This window comes from Sparus aurata, chromosome 6, assembly GCF_900880675.1.
Source record: "Sparus aurata chromosome 6, fSpaAur1.1, whole genome shotgun sequence".
NCBI lineage: Eukaryota > Metazoa > Chordata > Actinopteri > Spariformes > Sparidae > Sparus > Sparus aurata.
In genome coordinates this window covers 3,857,884-3,884,011 of record NC_044192.1, presented here as the reverse complement: position 1 = coordinate 3,884,011, position 26,128 = coordinate 3,857,884, and the positions used below count along the sequence as shown (strand labels likewise).

The 26,128-nt window shown below is 43.7% G+C and overlaps 3 protein-coding genes and 1 pseudogene across 3 annotated transcripts; 3 read left to right on the top strand and 1 right to left on the bottom strand.

Moving 5' to 3' along the window:
* The first annotated feature begins 302 nt into the window (after positions 1-302).
* On the top strand, positions 303-3,276 carry LOC115582804 (odorant receptor 131-2-like). The gene is made up of 3 exons (XM_030419012.1): positions 303-455; positions 613-1,239; positions 3,265-3,276. The coding sequence occupies exons 1-3, from the start codon at positions 303-305 to the stop codon at positions 3,274-3,276; spliced, it is 792 nt and encodes a 263-aa protein (XP_030274872.1).
* A 3,535-nt stretch (positions 3,277-6,811) lies between these two features.
* LOC115583278 (uncharacterized) lies at positions 6,812-8,322 on the bottom strand. The gene is made up of 2 exons (XM_030419950.1): positions 7,206-8,322; positions 6,812-6,941 (listed from the first exon to the last, which is right to left on the bottom strand). Exon 1 carries the CDS (start codon positions 8,270-8,272, stop codon positions 7,496-7,498), a length of 777 nt encoding a protein of 258 aa, XP_030275810.1. The 5' UTR covers positions 8,273-8,322; the 3' UTR covers positions 6,812-6,941; positions 7,206-7,495.
* A 7,034-nt stretch (positions 8,323-15,356) lies between these two features.
* LOC115582801 (uncharacterized) lies at positions 15,357-20,949 on the top strand (annotated as a pseudogene).
* Positions 20,950-23,906: 2,957 nt separating this feature from the next.
* LOC115582800 (odorant receptor 131-2-like) lies at positions 23,907-24,993 on the top strand. The gene is made up of 2 exons (XM_030419010.1): positions 23,907-24,059; positions 24,235-24,993. Exons 1-2 carry the CDS (start codon positions 23,907-23,909, stop codon positions 24,991-24,993), a joined length of 912 nt encoding a protein of 303 aa, XP_030274870.1.
* Positions 24,994-26,128: the final 1,135 nt, after the last annotated feature.

The following is a 26,128-nucleotide window of genomic DNA, read 5'->3' as shown; positions in this document are numbered from 1 at the left end:
CGTGTGTTTGTGCTTGTTCCTCGCTCTGCGCGCCAATAAGGTTGGGATAAGGTAAGATTTGCAAAAATAGTTTGTTCAGGGAGTCAATGTTTACAGCCATTTTTGCCCAAATGTGATTGTCTTATTTGACTGAATATCATGAAGCTTTGTATTCATGACACATGGTTCTTTTTTTATGTTATTTTTGCGTTTTTGTTCTTGCAAAGTCCTGCTGATCAATTCTGTTCTATAAACGTTTTCTAATGACTTAAGTAACAGCTGTCTCTGGTCAAACAGGTTTCAAGGACCCTATCAGTTGACTCATGAGCCTTTCAAATACTGACAGGAATGTCACAGCAGTTGTCTATCGGGACAGCTTGAACATAGCTATTGTGAAGAATGTGACTACCGTGGTTCTCTGCATCTCCATCAACTACGTCAATGGTGTCCTGGTACACACATTCAAGAAACATCGGGTATGAATCCATTTGTGCAACATATCATTATGCTAAGTGTACATTTACTTCATCACCTTAGGAATAAGCAACACTTCACATACTGTATACTCATAATCAGTTGGACTGTTTCTCTTCCTGTCTTCTTATATCCTTATCAATTCTGTTTTACCTGCAGGTTCTGAATATTAACCCTCGATACATCCTGTACATCCATCTGGTAATCAATGATATTATCCTGCTGACCTTGTCCACCCTTATTCAAGTCCTGAGTTACATTGTGTTCACTCTAAATGTCTCCCTCTGTATATTTTTGCTGATGATTAGTATACCTGCCACTCTAAACAATCCTGTAACACTAGCTGTTATGGCAGTAGAGTGTTACATCGCAATATGCCTCCCTCTACACCACACCCAGATCTGTACAGTAAAGAAAGCGTATGTTGTGATCGGCCTGACGTGGGTTATAGGAATGCTGTCAATCCTAACAGATTTATTTTTCACACTGGCAACAGAATCCATGGAATTCCTACATTCTAGAGTGTTTTGTCTTTGGAAAAATGTTTTCAGACACCCCAGTCCCGCAGAGAAGAGCAATATTTCCAACATATTGTTAATGGTCATTGTTTGGATAACTCTTTTCGATACATACTTCAGGATCATTTTTACTGCAAAGGCAGCTACTGCAGATGCAAAGAAAGCAAGAAACACTGTCCTCCTCCATGGCTTCCAACTGATATTATGTATGCTCACCTACATTCATGATCTTGCAATAGAAGGTCTCACATACTTGTTCCCAAGAGGGGTACTGGCCATTCGCTTTACTGTTTCAATACTTATCCATGTCCTGCCTCAGCTCATCAGTCCAGTGATTTCAGAGACAGTCCAGAGACAAGATAAGGTTCCTGCAACGATACAGACTTGTATTCTTATAGATGGTGAATATCAGGTTTCAAACTGACTTCTCTAACATGAACAATGGGTTATATTTTTGTTCCCAATAATGTTCCAAACAGATAATACATTTTCATGATGCATTTCTACTCTTAATTTACTCATTAAACATTAACAGTGAAAAAAATGATTAAGATTCTTAATTATGTGTTATTTTCATAAATGTGAGAAACCACTAACTAGTATAAAATACAATAGAAAGCTTCAAGGACCCATGTCCACATAGCAGGCCTTTTGGATCATTGTCATGTGGTTGTATGGCATGATCCACGGCAAAGAAAAATATGGTGAATATTATCGCCTAGACCAGTAACAAGAAAAGAGCCATGTTGACGTCACCAGCACCTTTCTGAAAAGCAGAGTGCAAGGATATATAAGATATATTAAGAGTTATATATAAGATATTGGACACTGGGCCCTTTCTCTGGACGAACAATAAGAAAGCTTTCTCAACAAAAGTTTTGTTTAATTTTTGCGAATGGTTTTTTGAGATTAAATAAAGTGATGATCTAAAACACACTGGACCAGAGTGATGTCGTCAGTTCATTGGCACAAGCAATGCATTTAAAAATGTCGTTTTACAAATTCCTTTGATATCACAACAGTAAAAAGAAAAGGCATTTTCTATCAAAATATGTAAAACCTTACATTCAAAAAGGATTAAACAAGATTGGACTACAAGTAAAAAATCCCAGAAACACACAGGCAACAGCTCTAGCTATTCATTTGCAGATTGATATCTGTCCCCAGATCCTCTGAAGGATACAAAATATTATGTTAAAGAAGAAATGGAGCAAGGTAAAACAACTGAATATAATAATAACAACAATAATAATAATAATAATAATAATAATAATAATAATAATAATAATAATAATAATGATAAAACAACCAAACACAAAACAAACACAAACAAAAAACAATTTTAAAAAAGAAAGAAAAAAAACCAGCAATGGTTTAAGTTACCAGTCTTCACCTAAATATGCAGAAATATACTCTATTAGTCCTAGTTTGTCACATCAGTATATCATTAAAGTAAATCAGAAAGGGCACCAAATCTTGTTAAATCTGTCATTGTTACCTCTCAGAATAAACTTGATCTTCTCCAACTTAGGGTGAAACATAATGTCCCTGATCCACCTGACATGGGATGGGGGTTTAGAGCACTTCCAATTTAGTAGTATTTGGCGACGGGCAGATAAGGTAGAAAAGGCCACAACATCGTACATATTTAGTGGCCAGTCACAGTCCCCGGGTCTTACACCAAATAAAGCTATCAAAGGGTGTGGATCAACAACCGTACTAAAAACCTCACTCAAGGAGTTAAATATTGTAAATGTACGTACAGTGGGACATGTCCAAAAATGATGTATAAGGTGGCCGGTGCATGTTTGCATCAGTCACATGTAGGATTGATACTGGGGTAAATCTTTGCCAGTTTTGCCTTGGTTAAGCGAACACGGGGAACAATTTTAAATTGTATAAGGCCACATCTACTACATGAGTAAGATGAGTGGACTTGCTCCAAAACTGACTTCCACAGATCATTAGACAGAGGTGTACCAAGATCTTCCTCCCAGAGGGTCATAAAATTGGCAGTGAGCTGAGGGTTTATGTTGGTTAGTGTATCATAGATCCTTGCGATTGCACCCATACGACTTGTCTTTGTGGCTAGTAGAGCATCTAAGGGTGTCTCTGGAGGTAACTCGGGGAACGGATGGTAACCCTTTCGGGTTCAAAGTCCTTAATCTGAAAATAACGGAAGTAATATGACTGGTGAAGACCAAATTTTCCTGCCATTCGAGCGAATGGTGCAAATACCCCCTCAACATACAGATCTTTAATAACTCGTATTCTGTGACCGTGACTGTGACAGTGCCACGTGTGAAACGACAGATCTAACTTGGCTGGTGTAAAGAGATGGTTTGAGACAATGGGTGCCATTAAGGAGGCTTTTTGCAGGCCGAATTGCTTCCTAAACTGCAACAAGTTCTTAAGTGTGTGAGCATTTACTGGATTAATATGTGATGTACAAATTGCCAGAGGTAGTGGGGAAGTAACTAAAGAGTGAAAAGGAAGACCATGTGCTTCTATCTTCACCCATTCAGGTGCATGCTAAAGAGGATTGCTTTAGACATGTGTGATAATTTTCTGAATGTTGCTAGCCCAGTAACATTAGAGAGGGTTGGGCATGGCCATCCCTCCCGATGTTATCGGGCTTTGTAAAAAGGCCTTACTAATCTGAGGCTGCCTGCCATCCCAGATGAAATTAGAAAATATCCTATCAAGAGAACTGAACTTTTTTTTGGAAATGAATACAGGAATATTCTGGAAAAGATATACAAATTTAGGAATTATATTAATTTTAAGCAAGTTAATCATCCAGCCAATGATAGTGGAAATGTGCGCCAACGCTCCAAATCTTGTTTGCATTTGTCAGTTGTCATAGCCCTGGCTCAGAGAGCAAGACAAAGTGGGAGACCACACACTTTTAACGCAACTTTAACTGACACTTTCTTTATATATGCAACCCAATACATAATAAAGAAGTAATCTGTAGAGTCAGTAATGTATGCAGTGTTGTTTATAACTGAGGTGTGGTGATGATAAAACAAAGGAACACACAAACCAAACAGGCAGCAAGTGGTCAGCGAGTGAGAGTATGGAATGAGGAGCCAGCTAAATAACCTGGGGCCAGGCTGCCCAGGTGAATATCGTTAAGTCAGCAGCTCCACCCATCTACCTGAAATGAGCCTGCAAGAAAAACAAAAAAAGGACGACCAGGAGAGGGCGGGGTCATAAAACAATTAAAGGAGAGAAATTAAGTTTATATAGTAGCTGAAAAGAGCGAGGGACTGTTATCCCCTGGTATTTTAAGTAGGACATCACTCTCTTGAAGGGGAACATAGAGGCGTTGATATTGAGAGCAGTGGGGTTCAAAGGGAAAACTAGACTTTTTTGCATATTGACCTTGTAGCCATAGAGCTTCCCAAACTCTTCCAGCCTAAATAAAATGGGTGGAAGGGACATTGCAGGGTCGGTAATATATGGGAGCAGGTCGTCCGCATACAGTGACACCTTGTGCACCCTGTCACCTCGGGCTACCCCTAGAAGGAGCGACATTGTTTTGAAGGGATATTCTGGTGTAAGTTTAATCCATGGTCTAACACCGTGACACAGAGTAAGACCCCCCTCTTGAGAGATCTAGTTTTCTAACCATTAGCTTATGTAGTTTTAGCAACCTCAGAAAAGACCACACAATAACAATACACTGCAGTCTGTGCCTCCAACCTGGAAACCGCCATCAAAAAGCCACTCATAGCCACAAATAATGCCCAGAACAGCACCTAACTGCGACAGTTCAAATAGAGTCCCCGCACATAGTTCGAGGCATCAAACATCTGCTAGCTTAGCAGGATTTCTACTGAAAAGACAACAAAGCTCACCACTCTCCAGCAGCAGCTTGCTCGTTGTGGGGAAGACTTGCGAGTCGATTACGGTGTGTATATATATATACATATATATATATATATATATATATATATATATATATATATATATATATATATATATATATATATATATCCATGGCTCTATTGTCACATTATCTTGGTTGCTTGGTAACTGTTATTGTCTCTGTCAAAGAAACTTTGCAAGCGATCTCCTTCGCCACATACATAACATCCAGATATACCGTTTCCGGTTGATGCAGGTGATGCGCCTACTTTTTCTAGTAGGAGAAAATAAAAATCTATCTATAAATACAAGGAATCTCTGTCTGTCTCTGTGTGTGTGTGTCTGTGGCTGTTAGTCAAATATCTCTGCGGATAAGGATCACATTGACCCGAGACTTTCAACATGGCTGCTGCGTGGTTCAGTGGTGTGCATCTAAGCATTTGTTTGGACTGCAATGATACCGTGAATAAATTATTTCATAAATGCTTTACAAATTCCTCCGAGCATTGTCCACCAGAGCCACCACAGTCACGTGCGCACCAGAGCCAATCACTGCACACCGTGGCCACGTGCGCACCAGTGCCAATCACTGCAGAGCTCAAGCCCACGACATACCTGAAGAAACAAGCGGATTTATACCTGCAGCGGAGCGAACTGGACCGGGATTTTGCCGGCGGTTCAGTCCCGTTCTGTTCTGTTCTGTGCATCTAAACTGACTGTTGTGGATTAATGAGATTAAACGAGTCCGGACCAAATCTGTTCGGGTCTGAGGAGATCTGGAGATGCGTGGACAACAAAGTGCAATCGGAATCTGTGGATGTTCGTGTGTAGCTAGCCGAGGCGACGGACCGGATGCATTGGCACGTCCAAAACCGGACCTTGGGTAAATAATGTCCGCTACGCTTTTTTGCGAACATTGCCGTCATGTTTGCTTTGTGTCTTGTGCAGAAAGAAACGGTAAAAACGGGCTTTTGTCACGAAAGTGTCCAAGCAGCAAGTTTGGTTGTTGAGGAACAGGATGTTGTGGGAGGGACCTAGGCGGATGATTGACAGGCAACGACGGTCGGACAGCGATATTGAGAGTTGAGAGATTTGTTACATTTAGCGTGTTTGGAGTGTGTAGTTAGTGTGTTATGTAGTGTTTGGTGTAGTGTGTTTAGTGTGTAGTGGAGTCAGTTTTTCGTTTAATGAGTCAGAACAATGAGAAGATGCTGAATGTGGGGCAGGCAGTGCAGCTCTTAAGGAGCACAGGCAGACCTGAGCATTGCCTGCATTTAAATGTAAATAGTTACATATAACTTGTACATTTTTTAAATGTATGCACAAATTTAGCAAATAACAATTTATATTTGCATTATAAGTAAAAAAAAAAAATGGTTTGTTGTAAATATGTTTATTTGTGGTTTTCACAGTAAAAGAATCAAACTTTTTCTACTCGGATTTTATGTTTTTTTTGTGATTTTAGGTCCATTGTGTTAATACAGTTTGTCAAAATAAAAAAAAAAACTGTACAGTCACACATGTGAGGTTGTGCTGAAAATAATGACACCAAGTAAATAGTTTTTAAGGTGAAATATAATGGCAAAATCAAAAATAGTCAAAAACAGCCAATTATACCCTGGAATATCGGATTTCACAACAAACCTAAATATCCCTGACGTCCCACCTTCAAACACAGCCTCATTTGGCCATCCATGAAAAAGCTACTTAACCTCCCACTTTTTTATAGGAATACACTTTTGTTACAGGCACTGTACTAGTTATTGTCAATAATTGTTTTAAAGATGATACTTTTATGTGTTAAATAAAATTGTATTTTCCTAAAGCTTGAGACACCCCATATGTAAGGTAGACAGACATTTCCCCTGCTCATTAGTGTCCACAAATGTACTGTTATGTACTTAGGCCTAAAGAGCCCTTGTTAGTGAGGGCTTCGATAAAGGACTGTATTAAACTCTTTATGCTGATCCTGATTTCCAGCTTCGCCCAGGCGTGTCTATTAAAACACGGATCCTGACAACTCTCCTTTAGTTTGACTGCTTTAATGTTGTTGAGCAACAGTACAGAACATGGGCAAACTTGTGTGTGTATGTGGTTCTGTCAACAAAGAAATAAAAACATTATGTAGCCCTCATGGCATATGCATACATATAGATACATGCACTCTTACGTACTTAAATCTATGCTATATATACACATCTCTTTACAATATAAGCAGGGTGATCACTTAACATAACCAATGCACTCATTAACTCAAATACAAATACACATGGACAACTAGCACCAGCTAATCAATTAACAATCACGTGCATTTTAGCTAGCAAGAACAAGCTAGGTGCCAATATAAACAATATGACTTACAGGTCTCACGGACGCACGCACACAATCATGGGGAATAAGTGAGTCTCTGGCAGCACTCGCTCTCTATCTCTCCACTCAGCGCTCTCTGCTGTCTCACATGCGCTCGATCCCGATGCGCGTCTCCACCCCTGCCTCTCCACTCTGCTCTCACAGCTGTCTCGCATGCGCTCGCTCCCGATGCGCGTGTCCACTTCTCATCTCCGTCACTCGCCCCGCTTAATCAGCATCAATTAACAACCCTTTCGTACAGCCGCCCCCAAATAGCGGTAGCTGTTTGTACCTACGAAAGGCTACTCGTCCTGAGGGGGCCCAAGTTGATCTTCATCATCGGGTATGGCTGGGAGGATGACCATGCGGGCGACAGGCCTGGTGTAGATCTTATCCTTTATTTTCACATCAGCAGACCTCACATGACCATCCGCACTTGTGTGCACCTTAATCACCCGTCCAATAGGCCAGAGTGCCCTTGGTAGCTGGGGGTCTACCAGCATAACAACCTTGTCTTCTGTGGTGTTGACTTGGATGGCGTGCCACTTCTGGCGAGCTTGCATGCCAGGGAGATAGTATCTGATGAAACTTGACCAGAAATGATCTGTCAAGATCTGAGAGTGTCTCCACCTGCGCCGGCTGAGGAGTTCAGTAGCCGGATACACTACCTGAGGAAGAGACCCATCTCGCCGCCCCATCAATAAAAGATTTGGGGTCACAGGGTCAGGGTCGGCAACACTGGATGATACGTAACCCAAAGGCTTTGAGTTCAAAAGGCCCTCCACCTCGATTAACACCGTCCTAAGAACCTCTTCGGCTTGTGCCTGAGCTCCAACAGTTGTATAGAGTGCCTGTTTGACTGAGCGGATCTCCCTCTCCCAGACTCCTCCAAAGTGAGGAGCCGCAGGTGGGTTGAAGTGAAAGGCTATCTTCTCCTTGGCAAGGCTCTGTTTTAGCTCTGGAGACAGTGCAGTAAATGCCTCTCGTAGCTCCTTCTCTCCTCCTCTGAAATTAGTCCCTTGATCTGAGAACAACTCGGCTGGGGTCCCTCGGCGGGCAATGAACCTCCTCAGGGCCATTAGAAAGGAGTCGGCATCAATGTTTGTGAGGAGGTCTACATGCACTGCGTGCGTGGTTAGACACTTAAAGATTATCCCCCATCTCTTTTCCAGACGACGCCCCACCTTCACCTGGAACGGCCCAAAACAGTCCATACCCGTGGAGTGGAAAACTGGCTTAAAGAGGCGAAGGCGAGCAGCTGGTAGGTCGGCCATCTTGGGGACCACAGGTCTGGACTTCCACCGATGGCACTCTGTACAGGTGCGTTGGTGTCGACGGATAGCCTCACGTCCCCGGAGGATCCACAAGGTACGCCGTATTTCCGCAAACACCCGCTCAGGGCCAGGGTGACACAAACGGCTGTCATAATCTTGTATCAGGAGCTTGACAGCAGGGTGACTGGGATCTAGAACGATCGGATGCAGGGTGGCATACTCTAGCTCCTCAGATCTCCGTAGTCTTCCACCAACTCGTATTACTCCGTCTGATTCATCAAACTCTGGGGACAAGGTAAGTAGGCGGCTATTAGCTAGAACAGGTCTACCAGCTCTCAGGAGACGCAACTCATCTGGAAAGCTGTCCTGTTGGGCTCGCTGGAAGATGAGGGTCTCCGCTTTCAGGTAGTCTGCGGCCGTAGGACTGCTGGGCTGACCCGCCGCCCCGCGAAGCACCTCTGCAGTAATCTCTACGAGCTCCTTCCATGTGTTACACTTGTCTGCATCTTGAATTTGGGGCTCCATCACTGTTGATGCGACTCCGCAGAAGGTCGTCTTCCGAAGTTCTGATACCTCCTCCTTGGCAAGAGGGGGAGGGTTTCCTGTCCACTTGTCCTGAGCTCGAAAGAGGAATGGTGGGCCCTGACTCCACCTGTTGGGCTCTGCAAGATCTTTCAGGGTCTTTCCCCTTGTAATATCGTCTGCGGGGTTGCTTGCTGAATCCACGTAGCGCCATGCCTGGCGGTCGGTGAGCTCCTGGATCTCAGCCACCCTTGTCCCCACGAAGACTTTAAAACGGCAGGAATCAGATTGTAGCCACATCAACACTGTTGTGGAATCGGTCCACAAAGTGATCCCTCTGATCTTCAAGGTGAACTCCTGTTGAATCACAGTGGTGATCTGTGCTCCTACCACCGCTGCACACAGCTCAAGCCTTGGCATAGACAGGAGACGTTTGGGTGCTACTCTAGATCTTGCCAGGAGGAATGATAAGTAGGTCTTGCCCTGATTGTCTTCTGTTCGTAAATATGCTACAGCCCCGTATGCCTTCTCGGAGGCGTCACAGAATATGTGAACGTCACGAATGCTGCTGGCACTGTCCACTTCTTTGGGGGTGTAGCACCTTGGCAAACTGATGGATGGTAGGACCTGTAGTTCCCCTTCCCATTCATTCCAGGCATCTAGAAGCTCTTGTGGGAGGAGGGGGTCGTCCCATTCTCTGTTTTTGTCCCAGAGACGCTGGACAAGAACCTTGGCTCTGGTTGTATAAGGCAAGATGTATCCGAGAGGGTCGTACTGGCTTGCCAGCACCTTGTACACATTCCGCATGGTTGGCACTCCACACTCCACTGGCCGCTGTTTGTACCCCAGGGTATCTGACTGGAAGTGCCAACTGAGCCCAAGGGCTGATTCAGGGACATCTGCTTTCTCTTGGGTGAGCCAGAGCTCCAGGCTATCTGATCGGGCCTCCTTTGGAAGGTGACCAATGACATTGGGGTCATTGCTGGCCCACTGACGCAGCTCGAATCCACCAGAGGCTAGGAGGGCCCTTAGCCTGTCCACAAGCTCCCTGGCCTCCACTGGGGTTGGAAGGCTCTGGAGGCAGTTGTCGACATAAAAACATCGCTCCACTGAGAATCTGACACTGTCTCCTGGCTCACTGTGGTCCCAAACATGCCTTTGCAAGGCATAGGTAGCACAACATGGGCTACAAGTAGTGCCAAATGGTAATACCTGCCACTCAAAGACATCAGGAGGATCCTCTCTTCTCAAATCTCGCCACAAAAACCGCAGTAGAGGCTTGTCTTCAGGTAAGAGGCGGACCTGGTGGAACATCCCCTTGATGTCTCCACTGATGGCCACAGGATGCTCTCTGAAACGAAGCAGCACCCCCAGGAGTGATGCACTTAGTGTTGGTCCAGGCAGGAGGGCTTCGTTGAGGTTCAGGCCTTTAAACTGGTATGAGTAGTTAAACACAATGCGGTTTTTTCCATTGTGGCTCACCATGTGGTGCGGTATGTACCACGATTCTCCATCTTGTGTCAGTTCACTAGGCTGTAGTTTGAGGACGGAGCCTGTATCGATCAACTTCTTTATCTCAGCTTTGTATGCCGTGACTTTCTCAGGATCCTTGGCCAACCGCCTCTCAGTGCTTCGAAGGCTTGGCATTACGGCCTCCTTAGGGGCATGGAAGTGTGACATGTCCTTCTTACGGAGGAGTGGTGTGGCATAACGAAGCACTCCTTTCACATCCACCCGTGTAGTCTTCTTATCAAGTAGAGTGACAGCTTCCTGGTCCTGTCTTGACCGGGTCACTTCTTTGTCCTTCCTGTATGGCAGTGTATCAAGCTGCCACAACTTCTCGACATTTCGGAGGAGTTCTATGTTAGTAGGAACGGTGGACGTTAAGAGACACTGCTGCGGCCGTAGTTGTTGCTCCACTATCCGTGCCGGGCCCTGTAATGTCCACCCCAGTCTAGTTCTGATAGCGACTGGTCCACCTGGAGGACCAAACTTCACTGGCTCAATGGGGGTAATGAGATGTGGGTGATCCGCACCAATGAGGATGAGTGGTCTGGCGTTATCGAACTGCTGTAGGGAGAGACCTGCCAGGTGCCTGTACCTTTTCTGAAGACTAGCCACTGGATAGGAATGGTCTGACAGTCCCAGACGAGCAGCTGTAAAGGCTCTATTGATACGGAATCTCTTCTTAGGCTGTGAGGCGGGAGATACACTGAATGCTACAGCTGCCCCCTGCAGTGTCTGGACATCCTGCCGAATAGTTCTGAGGGCAAGATTTTCTGGTGTCCCTTCTAGACCCAGCTTCTCTGCTGCAGCGGAAAGAAGCATTGTGCGCTCTGACCCGTCATCTAGTATGGCATAAGTGTCAAGGGTGTGCTTTCCGTTACGCAGGATCACCTTAATTACCTTCAGCAGCACACGATTACAGTCAGTTGGTCGATCTAGGTAAAGTACCTCGGTGGGTGTGTTTACAAGGCAACTTGTCTCTGCTGACTCCTCCTTAGGTGCTCTGCTGTTAACCTCATGAAGAACTTGCAAGTGTTTGCCTTGGCAGAGGCCACAGAGCTTCTTAAGGGTACACTGCGCAGCCTGGTGAGACCGTCCGCAGCGCCAGCATTTCTTGTTGGCCCGTATCCATTCAGTGATTTGGGCTTTGTTCAGCTTCTGAATGGCTGAACACTGATTGAGGTAATGGGCTTCATTGTCACAGTAAGGGCAATACGCCTTTCCCTTAGCATTCCTCTTCTCTGAAGGGGCATAGGGGGTAACTCCCTTTCCCTCTACATCCTTAGCTCCATGGAAGACAGACGTCGTACGGTTTCCATAACGTCCCTCTAACCTCCGTCCCTGGTTTTCTTTCAGCCCTTTGTTAGGTGTGGTGCCACCAAAGTCTTGACACCATGTCTCATACTGGAGCCAGTCTGCTAAATCTTGGAGCGTGTACGTAGTTCCTGGATTGCGGAACATACAACGCCGGAAGTCTGACCTCATTTCTAGCGGTAGCTTACTGAGTAGGCGTGCTACATGTGATCCACATCTCAATTCACTCTCACCTGCTTGACCAAGCGTCTTCAACATTCCCACCAACGACTGAACCTGTAAGGCAAACCTCTCGAAGTTGGCAGTGTCACCACGACGGATATCAGGTGAGTTCATAACGCTGGCTATCTTATTCAGTGCAACCTGGTAAGGCTGTCCAAACTTCTCATTCAGAGCAGCCATAGTGTCTGTATATGGAGTGGGGGAGTGGAGGTAGGAATCTGCCACTAGACACGCCTCTTCCAACTTCAGGTGGTCTGTTAGAATCTGATATTTGAAGAGCTCTGTTGCATCAGCTGGTAACAGGTTCTCTAGTGCTATCTTTAAGCGAGCGAACTGACTCGGGTCTCGCTGGTGGAAGTTCGGAATAGTTGGCCTGGGACCCCTGTAGGCTGACTCTGATCGAGAGGGTTCACTGTAGGACTGCCTGTGTGGTGGTTCTGCAGGCCCTGGCTTATGGGCAGGTGCATCTAGCCTCGGGTACTCTGGTTGAAGCGGAGCTCCCTTTACTGTCGGTATAGCACGCTGCAGGCTCGGCTGGTGCTGAATTGGTGTGGAGCTGGACAGTGGAGGATGATACTGAGGCTCTCCATAACCTGGCGGTTTAAGGAGTCGGCCAACCTGGTATGGACATTCCCCATCTGATGGAAGAGCACTCATAGCTGCTGCTCGGCTCTGGGTAGGAGCAACGGAGGAGGTACTCAGCCTGATTTCCTGGAGCTCGTGCATCACTTTGTCCAGGAGGTCTGCCACCTCATTCCGTTGAGGCTGCTCTTCGGGCTCTGGCCATGGTGGTGGGGGTTCTGGCCATTCCTCTTCTTCTTCATGTTGTTCTTCTGCTGGGGGTGGAGCATGAGCAGGTGGAGGTAGGTAGTTAGGCCACTCATCTGGACCTGGCTGTTGATTAAGGGACCTCATGGGGGCGTGACTAACTGTAGCTGCCTTTGTTTCCTGAAGGCTTCGCACTGTGTCCACAAGCAACCTCACATCTCCTCTGAGTGAGCGAAGCTGCTCAAAATCCCTATGCATGGCTGCCTGAGATTCATGAAGCTGCATGTTCTCCTCCCTTATCGTCTGCAACTCCTGATGGAAGAGAAAGGGGCTATACTGCACTTCTTGATATCTCTTACCTCGGCGTGGATGAGGTGAATGATTATAATGAGTGAGAGAGGTCATCTCGGCTACTCCCTCCAGCTGTTGATACTCATCCTCTTCTCGCCCATGTTCGTACGGTACTGTGCTCGAGTAATGTGTATTTCGGGATTTACTTCTCTGATAGTCCAATTCGTAATCATCTAGATGACGTGGTGGATGCCTGTCTCTCTTTGGGCGTGCTCCACTGTTATAATGTTCCATCCTTATCCTGTGGTAAAGGCCAGAAATCCGGCTCGAAGGACCTTAATGTTAGTGAGGGCTTCGATAAAGGACTGTATTAAACTCTTTATGCTGATCCTGATTTCCAGCTTCGCCCAGGCGTGTCTATTAAAACACGGATCCTGACAACTCTCCTTTAGTTTGACTGCTTTAATGTTGTTGAGCAACAGTACAGAACATGGGCAAACTTGTGTGTGTATGTGGTTCTGTCAACAAAGAAATAAAAACATTATGTAGCCCTCATGGCATATGCATACATATAGATACATGCACTCTTACGTACTTAAATCTATGCTATATATACACATCTCTTTACAATATAAGCAGGGTGATCACTTAACATAACCAATGCACTCATTAACTCAAATACAAATACACATGGACAACTAGCACCAGCTAATCAATTAACAATCACGTGCATTTTAGCTAGCAAGAACAAGCTAGGTGCCAATATAAACAATATGACTTACAGGTCTCACGGACGCACGCACACAATCATGGGGAATAAGTGAGTCTCTGGCAGCACTCGCTCTCTATCTCTCCACTCAGCGCTCTCTGCTGTCTCACATGCGCTCGATCCTGATGCGCGTCTCCACCCCTGCCTCTCCACTCTGCTCTCACAGCTGTCTCGCATGCGCTCGCTCCCGATGCGCGTGTCCACTTCTCATCTCCGTCACTCGCCCCGCTTAATCAGCATCAATTAACAACCCTTTCGTACAGCCCTTCTGGTGCAGGCAGACAAATAGAAACCTCCCGGCAAGGTGCACTTTGCTTTTTGCTTCTGAACGTGGGTGAACACTCACCTCCACTGCTACAACTCCATCCTAGGGGAAACACTGCAATCTGCCACCTCACAAACACACAGGGCCGTAACCGTTCTTGATCCCAAGACATTTGTCCTGGACTACTATATATTAAGTAATTCACTCACATCTGACTTAGTGTATGTATGATTCACATATACCACTACTGTCAAGGTGAGAAGATATTCTGTGTTATTCTTTGTGTATTACAAGACAACTACAGAATTGTAGACATTTCTGTTTTACTCTTATTTTGTGGTTGTGGCTCATCTTGTGCAGTAGATTTTTACACTGATTCTCTGAATACTTAAGGATTTAAAACATAACTGTTTGGTTTGAACTTTTTGCTGCCTCATTTCATGATACTATTCTTTTGCATGCTGGCTCACTGGAATGACTGACTGGATGACATGAATAATATGTTTTACTCACAAAAGTGTTTGTTTTCTACCTTGAAGAAACCTAAATTAAGTTTTAGTAATGACTTTAATGATGGCTTTGTTTTATTCATGTGTCCCATTATGTTATGACAATGAGCCAGCATGTACAATACCAGAATCCTGACACTGAAGCAGCTAAATGACACTCAGCCATCGTTTCTTTTGTTATTTACAGCTGATTTTCTTACTGTGACATGTCAAACTTTCTTCTGTGAAGAGATTTTGATTGCATGGATGAAAAGAATCTGATTAGAAATTAATTGTCATCATATCTCTGAAAGTGTCATCGACTTCTGGCGGTTTCTTGTGTAAATATCAGTCAAAAAACAATAACCCAACATAAATTAACTAAAACTGTTGTACACAAAGTAACTGAAGATCTATGTGTTGATAATAAAAACTCAGTGTAAGGGATGGTATGGATGAATGTAAGATTTGATATATATAATTAGTTCAGGAAGTCTGCATTTACAGCCAATTTTAGTCAAAATGGAAATGGACTTGCATTTCTATAGATCTTTTCCAGTCTTCTGACCAGTCAGTGCATTTTACAACACTTGTCACAGTCTTTGTATTCATGAAAGATTTTTGGTTCTTTTTCTTACAAAGTCCCTGTCCTACTGATCAATTCTGTTCTATTAAAATATACTACTGCCTTAACCAACATCTGTCTCTGGTCAAGCAGGTTTCAAGGACCCTGTTAGTTGACTCATGAGCCTTTCAAATACTGACAGGAATGTCACAGCAGTTGTCTATCGGGACAGCTTGAACATAGCTATAATCAAGAATGTGATTACAGTGGTTCTCTGCATCTCCATCAACTACGTTAATGGTGTCCTGGTACACACATTCAGGAAACATCAGGTATGAATCAATTTCTGGAAATGCATTGTGCCCACATATATCATTATGCTAAGTATACATTTACTTCATCACCTTAGGAATAAGCAACATGTCACATACTGTATTCTCATATAGTCAGCTGGACTGTTTCTCTTCTTTTCCTCTTATGTCCTAATTAATTCTGTTTTACCTGCAGGTTCTGAATATGAACCCTCGATACATCCTGTACATCCATCTGGTAATCAATGATATTATCCTGCTGACCTTGTTCACCCTTATTCAAGTCCTGAGTTACATTGTGTTCACTCTTAATGTCTCCTTCTGTATGTTTTTGATGATGATTACTATACCTGCAAATCTAAACAATCCTGTTACACTAGCTGCTATGGCAGTAGAGTGTTACATCGCCATATGCTTACCTCTACGCCACATCCAGATCTGTACAGTAAAGAAAGCGTATGTTGTTATCGGCCTGACGTGGGTTATAGGAACACTGTCAGTCCTAACAGATTTATTTGTCACATTGGCAACAGAATCCATGGAATTCCTACATTCTAGAGTGTTTTGTTTTCCCAAAAATGTTTTCAGACACCCCAGTCTTGCAGAGAAAAGCAATATTTCCAACATAGTGTTAATGGTCATTGTTTGGATAACTCTTTTCTATACATACTTCAGGCAGCTGCTGCAGATGTAAGGAAAGCAAGAAACACTGTCCTCCTCCATGGATTCCAGCTGATATTATGTATGCTCACCTACGTTTATGGTCTCACGATAGAAGGTCTCACATACTTGTTCCCAAGAGGTGTACTGGCCATTCGCTTTACTGTCTCAATACTTATTCATGTCCTGCCTCGGCTCATCAGTCCAGTAATTTATGGGCTACGAGACAAAACATTCAGAAAGTTCCTGCAACGGCACAGACTTGTATGCTTATAAATGGTGAATATCATGTTTCAAGCTGACTTCTCTAAGATGAACAATGGGTTACAATTTTGTTTACATCCCAATAATGTTCCAAACACAAAATAAATTCTCATGATGCATTTTGACTGTGAATACACTCATTAATCATTAGCAGTGAAAAAAATTATCAAATGTGTGTTATTTTCACAAATGTGAGAAACCACTAACTAGTGACAATATAAAGCTTCTAGGGCCTGTGTATACATAGCAGTCTTTTCAAGTCAACTCAACTCAACTCAACTTTATTTATAAAGCACTTTTAAACAGCCACAGCTGGGACAAGGTGCTGTACATAAATAAGAAACAGAACGTAAAACATAACACTAACTAAACACTAAAAAAGAGAACGCCAAAGAATAAGAATGGGTTTTAAGATGAGTTTTAAACATGGACAGTGAGGGAGCTTGTCTGATGTGCAGTGGGAGGTCGTTTCATAGTTTGGGACCGGCAGTAGAAAAGGCTCTATCTATCCCCTCTGCGCTTCCGCTTAGACCTCGGCACCTCCAGGAAAAAGCTGATCAGCTGACCTGAAGCACCGTGCAGGAGCGTAGGGATGGAGCAGCTCAGAGAGTTAAAGGGGGGTGAGACCATTTAAAGATTTGAAAACAAATAAAAGAATCTTAAAATGAACTCTAAAGTACTCAGGCAGCCAGTGGAGGGAGGCCAGAATGGGAGTAACGTGCTCCCTCTTACGTGCTCCGGTTAAGAGGCGGGCAGCAGCGTTTTGGTTCACACTTCCACTCGGACCAAACACCATCAGTTCTGTTTTCTTTTCATAACATTTTAAAAAGTTCACTGACATCCAGGCTTTAATGTCTTCAGGACATATCAGAAGTAGTTTCTGACAGAAAGCATCTTTCTTCTTCAGCGGCACATATATCTGACTGTCGTCAGCTTAACAATGAAAAGAGATACCATGCTTTCTCAGGATGGAACCCAGGGGAAGTAGACATAGTGAGAAAAGCAGGGGCCCAAAAATTGAACCAGACTGGAAGACCTCCAGGTCATCATGCTCATCCAGGAATGACTTCAACTGAGCATGGACAACTTTAAAAAAGTAAGGCAGGACACTTTCACAGGGAGAGCCTAGTGACTTAATCTGGCCAACCACATCTTCTAAAGCCATCACAGACACAGGCTCAAACAAATCAAACAAAACTGAGCAAGGAACAGGCTCAAAGGGGTCAGATGCAGGAGCAGCAATGAGAGCCCTTGCAGTAGCAACCTTATCAATGAAGGGGGGATCAGATTCAATGGTTTTGAATAACACACACTGACAATTTGACTCAATAAGTCCTTTAGGATTTGGTGAGAAACCTGCAGCTTGTCCTTCTTCCACCTGCGTTCAGCTTTGCGGTACTCCTGTCTAGCTGCGCAAGTTCTCGCAATGAACCGGGGCTAAGGTTTAGCTTTGGGCTGCACAGATTTTAATGGAGCCACGGAGTCTGGAAAACACACTGTCACAGATTTCCACGTTTGACACAAACAAGCCATGACAGAGGACGAGGTCTAATGTGTGTCCATGTTCGTGTGTGGGACCAGACACACACTGCTCCAAATTAAAAGAGACAATAAGGCTTAAAACGTCCTTCACCAGGCCGGGCCTGGTTTATCATGACAACACACGTGAATGTTAAAATCCCCACACGATCACACTTAGGCATAATTTCAGCCAGAAGATCAGAAAAGTCATTTACAAAGTCTTTATTGTATTTGGTCGGTAGTTGACAGCACACAGCACCAGGTCAAAGCGACCCACCTCAAATACATTTGCTTCAAAGCTGGAAAATGAGGATGAGACAGTGTGCTGCTTACATTTAAAATCACTTTTATAAACAGTCGCCAGTCCTCCTCCACAACCCGACAATCACGGGGAGTTAAATTAAGAACAGCCAGCCGGTAGAAGTTCGATCAGAAGGCTGCACTCACTGGCACCGATCCAAGTCTCTGTCACACAGAGGAATTCCAGGCCACGGGAGTTGAAGAAATCCCTCAGGATAAACATTTTGTTCACCAGTGATCTGGCGTTTGGCGTCACCAAGCCAAACCTGGCGGGCGCTGGGGGCTTCGGTTCGGCAGATTGGGGGGCCCGTGGCAGCGTCTTCAGGAGCCAGAGTCCAGGAAATGGACAAAGATCGTGCCAGCCAGACTTTCAGCTTCACCAGCCAACCACCGCATATTCTCCCACCGAGGAGGTGGAGCCGAGGCCCGGTACATGTGAGTCAGGATCCCTGCCAGTAGCGGGGGGCACAGTTTTCTGTCCACTATGCTCCAATGCACCTAAATCTCTGATATTATGTCGAAGATCCAAAAGAGACTGGCGATCCTACACCAGCAGAGACTCGATCTGAGTAGTGCCGAAGGTTAAAAACAACAGAAACATCAACCATTGTAGGAGCAGCAGGCAGCCAGCAACACACAGCGGCACCATCGTACTTCCTACTTCCTCCATATATCCAGATCATTCAGATCATTGTCATGTGGATGCATGACATGAGCCGCAGGAGAGGAAAATATGGTGACGTCACCAGCACCTTTCTAAAAAGTTGAGTGTTTTTCAACTCAAAGCACTCAGACCGACTGCACAATAAAAAGGTGGAATGCACAGACTTAAGAGACTGGGTGCTGCGCATTTTCTCTGCAAAACATTGGATTTACATTTTTTATAATTTTAACAGAATTATCCATTAGAAGAAAAAACAAGAGGTCAGACCAGAGTGATGTGTTCAGTTCATTAGCATTAGCAATGTGTTTAAAATATCATTTCATGGATTCCTATGAAGCTTTTTTTGTTATATTTGCTAAAATTGTCATTATGATCTGACAGAAGAATATGTGTACAAATACACTGTCTGTGGTTCCATCCAGTGGCCCTAATTTTATTTGCAAGAATCCACCACTCCCAGATCAACACAACCAATCAGAGAAAAGGGGAGTGTCTAAGAAGCGTCAATCAATCTTGTGCATATGCTGCTGGCAGCCCCCCTTCCCCACACAGTGCGTACTGAGCAGTGCCCCTTCCCTGTGCAGGCACAGTGCCTGCTCTTACCTGGTCAGATACATTAAAGGGATAGTTCGTGTTTTTTGAAGTGGGGTCATATAAAGTACATATCTATAGTCGATCTGTTCCCTACCGTAATCACCAATCAGTGCAGCCTCAGTTTTGAGAAGTAGAGAGCCGCTCCAGCCCAGACGCTCAGCTTTGTACTGCAGTGAAAGTGAAATTTAACCACCTAAAACAAGGCTCACCTAAAAAAAATCTATAACAGTTCAAGTGTACGTTATATAGAGAAAATTCACAGCGCTTTACATCGCTGTTAGACCGCCCTTTCTTTTGGCACTACATTTTCTCAACCGTAGAACCTCCGTATCCCTACGCATTAGCGCAACTGGGCAACAGATGGTCTGCGAGCGGCGAATACAGTGCGAGGCCCAGTTGCTGGACGAGAGGTTTACTTTACTTTTACTTTACTTTGCTTCGATAAAAACGAAACTTAACAGACCGTAGAACCTCTGTATCCCTACGCATTAACGTAACTGCTTGAGACCAGGGACTCATGGGAAACAACGCCTCTGCAAACATAGCCACTACCACTGCAGCCACCGCCACTGCTGGTCAAGGCGCGCCCACCGCTAGCCCTTCCGAACTTTCTCCCTTTCTATCCCTCCAAGAAAAAACTCTGGTACGAAAAGGCTCATCATAGACTTCCTTTACTCCATGGCACCACCACCCCAAGCATCAACAGCCTCATCCCCAGCCCAGATTTTTCCATTAACTACAGCACCATCACCCACACCATAAACTTCATCCAGGGTGCCAACCAAGGCGCCTGTCTGGCAAAGGCAGACATCAACAGCGCCTTCAAAGTCTTGCCAATCCGTCCAGAATTCTGAAAATTATTTGGTGTTTGATGGAAAGGCAAGTTCTACTTCGCAGTCCTTCGAACTTTCATATGCAGGAGCAGCCCTGAAATATTTAACTCACTCTCCGAAGCTCTCTGCTCAATAACCACAACCTGTAATAATCGCAACCTGCCTTACATCATCCACCTTCTTGACGATGTCCTGACAGTCACCCCACCATCCTCCCCTCCAGCACAAGGAGCTACGACAAAGCTATTATGCACATCCCTGTTTATTTGCAACTACCTCCTTTCTTTGCTCACATCTCAATTATGCCATCCTTATTATCCCTCAGGGCCGTTCCTTCATCTCTTCCACCATTCCATCCCGTCACGATCACATCTCCCTAGATCAACCATGCAAAATAGAGTTGAAGATGTGGCGAGAGACGACCAGATTACCCAACCAGAAGACATCCTGCTCTACACCGACGGTGCACCACCATTGGGCTTTGGAGGCTATCAAGGCGGCAGATGGTTTGCCTCTGCTGGGCCCTCAGAACTTTCCTCACTCTCCCATTCCTGTGCCCTCTCCGAACTTTACCCAGTCATTATCTCCGCACTTCTTTGGGGGTGCAAATGATCAAGACATGTAATCCTCATACACTCAGACAACCTCACAGTCGGCGACATCATCAACAAAGGTCGCTCACAATCACTGAACATCATGAAATTCATCCAACGCCTCACCTTAGTCTCGGCCCAGCATCACTTCATCATCCGCGCAACTCACATGCCTGGCCACCTGAACTGTATCGCTCATTCATTATCCCGGTTCTCATTTCAGATATTCAAGTCATTGGCAGCAGACTCGGACCATCACCCAACACCAGTCCCACCATTTTCAGCAACCATCTACCTGTAAACCCACATCTCCTCCACCACGTTGCCTCATCCCGACAAACCATTCTGAATAGCCTGTCACCGAACACTCTTTTTCAAAACCTCCCTTTTCCCTCCATCGACAGCATCACAATAAATAGCTTCATCACCTATGACCATATGCTCCTCAAAATCAGAACATCCACTATCCACAAGTATACCTCAGCAGCATCAACTTCTTTGCCAAACTGCTCTCTGCTCCAGCCCCCTCCGTTTCTCATCCCCACGTCACCATGCTGATCAAAGGCCTACGCAAAACAGAACCCCAGCTCGCACCTAAACGCTTAATATTAACCGAAGACCTCCTCACCCGCTGCATGCTTACCCTCCGTTCAGGATATTCATCTCCATTCATTGACTCAACCCTTGAGTGAGTGATCCTCATGGCATTCTTCACCTTCCTACGATGCCCAGAATTCACCTCCGCCACATCGACCCATGACCCCTCTCGACACACAACCCTCTCAGACATCTCCTTCCATTCAAACGACCCCCCCTTGGTTCAACCTCAAACAAAGCAAGAACAACCAGTTCGGCCTCTCTCATCCCATTTTCCTCTTCCAACTAAACTCCTACCTAAGTCTGTACGAACCCATCCTGGCATATCTACACCAGAGAAAAGCACGCCATGATTCCCAACAAGATCCACTTCTCATCACCAAATCAGGCAGAGTCGCCACGCGCTTCTGGTTTCACCACCATCTCCTGCCTAGGCTCCTGCCTATATCCGTGACCTGCTTTTACCCTACGAGCCTGAAGGCTGCCTGAGATCCACCGGCACAGCTTTACTTATGGTCCCGAGGTCCTGTCTCATTACAAAAGGTGACCAGGCCTTCAGTGTCCGTGCTCCACAGCTTTGGAACTCCCTGCCCGGCGATCTCAGGCAGGCTAGCTCAGTGACTTCTTTTAAATCTCTTTTAAAGACTCACTTTTATCGATTGGCCTTCTCTTAATTTTGCTTCATTATCGTTGCAAGATTACCTTGTTGAGGATGTGTGATTTTAAATTTCTAATTTTTAATTCCAATTTTATTTCTTGGCAGTTTTATTATGTTTTTTTGTTGTTGTTGTTGTTGTCGTCAGGCAACTGTATTTGGTATGTTTTCATTTCTGTTGTACAGCACCTTGTAACATGCTTTTGAAAGGTGCTATATAAATAAAGTTATTATTATTATTATTATTATTATTATTATTATTGTTATCTCTGCCAGATACTAACCAAGTCAGGAATCTCTCCCGAACTCTACTCTGGCCACTCCTTCCGCATAGGAGCCGCCCCCACCACTTCAGGACAAGGAATTACCGAACACACCATCAAACTCCTCGGCCGCTGGTCCTCCCAAGCCTACAACAACTACATTCACAGCCACCTCGGCGATATCCATCAAGCCCACATTTGCATAGGAGAAGGTAGTTAAAGTATGAGGCATGGAAATGCGTTGGAAATGGGTCAAAATGGCAGTGAAAATCAAAATAGTTGACTTCCTGCTGGATTGAGGGTATGGGTCCGTCTGGTCATGATACATATGCATACTGAATTTTGTTCATGTATGTGAAGTGTGATTAATTGATATAAGTCTTCCTTCCTGTGTCCAGTGGGTGGCGCTATGTGACACAGTATTGATGCATAGACGTATTCAGGGCAACACCTTCTACATGTGTGAGAAATTTGGTGTAGATGGGAAATTGTATGTTGTTGTATGCAGCGGACTTCGTGTTGAGGGTTTTGGTCCCCTGACGTTTTTGTGCGTCTGATCACGATACATATGCATGCCGAATTTTGGAAATGTATGTGCAAATTTGTGTGTATGTATACACAAACATGTACACACACACATAAACACTCGTTATTAATAGAGGTTACAAAATTTATGAAGCTTAAAAATATGACATTTAAAAATTTATAACAGCAAATAACTTTTGCAAATGTTATTTTGAAAACTACACTCATGAAGCCTGCTGCACAATCTGGCTAATTTGCTTCAAGCCTTCCCTGATGCACACAATCTGCCACCTAACAAACACACATGGCCGTGACCATTCTTGATCCCAAGACATTTGTCCTGGAAAATATATATTAAGTAATTCACTCACATCTCACTTAGTCTATGTATGATTCACATATACCACTATTGTCAAGGTAAGAACATATTCTGTGTTATTCTTTGTGCATTACAAGACAAACTACAGAATTGTAGGCATTTCTGTTGTACTCTTATATTGTGTTTGTGGCTCTTCTTGTACAGTAGATTTTTAAACTTATACAAAATAACTGTTATAAGGTTTTTTGTTAATTTGGTTATCTTATGGCAATGACCCAGCATGCACAATGCCAGGATCCTGACACTGAAGCAGGTAAATGACAGTCAGCCATAAATTATTCTATTATTTACAGGTGTTTTTCCAATTCTGACATATCAAACTGTCTTCTGTGAAGAGATTTTGAGTGCATTAATGAAAAGAAACTGATTAGAAATTATTTGTCATCACATCTTTTAAAGTGTCATTGATTTGTGGCGGTTTCTTGCTTTACAACACTTTTTTTCTCTTTTGTTCTTGATTGTTCTTGCACAGTCCCTGACCTGCTCATCAATTCTGTTCTATTAATACTACTGCCATAACCAACAGCTGTCTCTGGTCAAACAGGTTTCAAGGACCCTGTCAGTTGACTCATGAGCCTTTCAAATACTGCCAGGAATGTCACAGCAGTTGTCCATCGAGACAGCTTGAACATAGCTATAATCAAGAATGTGGTTACAGTGTTTCTCTGCATCTCCATCAACTACGTCAATGGTGTCCTGGTACACACATTCGGGAAACATCAGGTCTGAGTCGGTTTCTGGAAATGCATTGTGCCAACATATATCTTTATGCTAAGTATACATTTACTTTATCACCTTAGGAATAAGTAACATGTCACATACTGTATTCTCATATAGTCAGCTGGACTGTTTCTCTTCTTTTCCGCTTATATCCTAATCAATTCTGTTTTACCTGCAGGTTCTAAATATGAACTCTCGGTACATCCTGTATATCCATATGGTAATCAATGATATTATCCTGATGACCTTGTTCACTCTTCTTCAAGTCCTGAGTTACATTGTGTTCACTCTAAACATCTCCTTCTGTATGTTTTTGCTGATGATTGGTATTGTTGCAAGTCTAAATAATCCTCTCACACTAGCTGCCATGGCAATAGAGTGTTACATCGCCATATGCTTCCCTCTACGCCACATCCAGATCTGTACAGTAAAGAAAGCTTATGCTGTGATCGGCCTGACGTGGGTTATAGGAACACTGTCTGTCCTAGCAGATTTATTTGTCACATTGGCAACGGAATCCATGGAATTCCTACATTCTAGAGTGTTTTGTTTTCCCAAAAATGTTTTCAGACACCCCAGTCTCACAGAGAAGAGCAATATTACCAACATAGTGTTAATGGTCATTGTTTGGATAACTCTTTTCTATACATACTTCAGGATCATTTTTGCTGCAAAGACAGCCACTGCAGATGTAAGGAAAGCAAGGAACACTCTCCTCCTCCATGGCTTCCAGCTGATATTATGTATGCTCACCTACGTTTATGGTCTTACGCTAGAAGGTCTCACATACTTGTTCCCAAGCGGGACATTGGCCATTCGCTTTACTGTCTCAATACTTTTTCATGTCCTGCCTCGGCTCATCAGTCCAGTAATTTATGGGCTACGAGACAAGACATTCAGAAAGTTCCTGCAACGATACAGGCTTGTATGCTTATAGATGGTGAATATCACATTTCAAGCTGACTTCTCTAAGATGAACAAGGAGTTAGTTTTGTTTACGTCCCAATAATGTTCCAAACACAAAAATACATTCTCATGAAGCATTTCTACTCTGAACTCACTCATTAATCCAGGGTTCGTACACATTTTTCAAGGTCAAATTCAAGCACTTTTAAGGGTCATTTTCAAGATTTTCCAGCACCTTTTTGCTGGGGTAAAATACGTATCTACAGGAATATATATACTCGTGATTTTTTCTTATCACAATTATGTACATTGTATTATGCTGTAAACATCTAAAATTATGTTTCATAATAGCAAAAACTTTAGAAATTAATTATCCAGTCTGATCCCAATTTTGTGAAAGACAGAGTTATAATGTCAAGCACTTTCAAGCACTTAAACTAAAATCCAAGCACTTTTCAGGCCTTGAAAACACAACATTGAAATTCAAGCACTTTCAATGATTTCAAGCACCCGTACGAACCCTGTTAATCATTAGCAGTGAAAAAAGAAAATTAAGATTCTTAATTTTGTGTTATTTTCATAAATGTGAGAAACCACTACCTAGTATAAAAGACAACAGAAAGCTTCAAGGACCCAAGTCCACATACCATTCTTTTCTGATCATTGTCATATGGTTGCATGACATGCTCCACTTGAGAGAAAAATATGATGAATATTATTGCCTAGGCCAGTAACAAGAAAAGACGATGGTGACGTCAGCAGCACCTTTCAAAAAAGTTGAGATCTCTTCTTACTTGAAGCACTCTGAATGACCGCACAAAAAAGGCAGAGTACAAGGAAATAAGATGCTGGGCACTGGGCCTTTTCTCTGGGCGCACAATAAGAAACCTTTGGGACAAAAGTTTAGTTTATTTAATTTTCACGACTGGTTTGTTGAGATCAAATAAAGTGATGCTCTAAAACACATTAGATTCATATTCTTATTATTTTAACAGAATTACTTATTAGAAGAAAAAAACAAGGGGTCAGACCACAGTCATGTGTTCAGTTCACTGGCATTAGCAATGCATTTATAAATGTCATTTTGCGGATTCCTTTGATTTCACAACAGTAAAAAGGAATGGTTTTCTATCAAAATATGCAAAACCTGACATTCAAAAAGGATT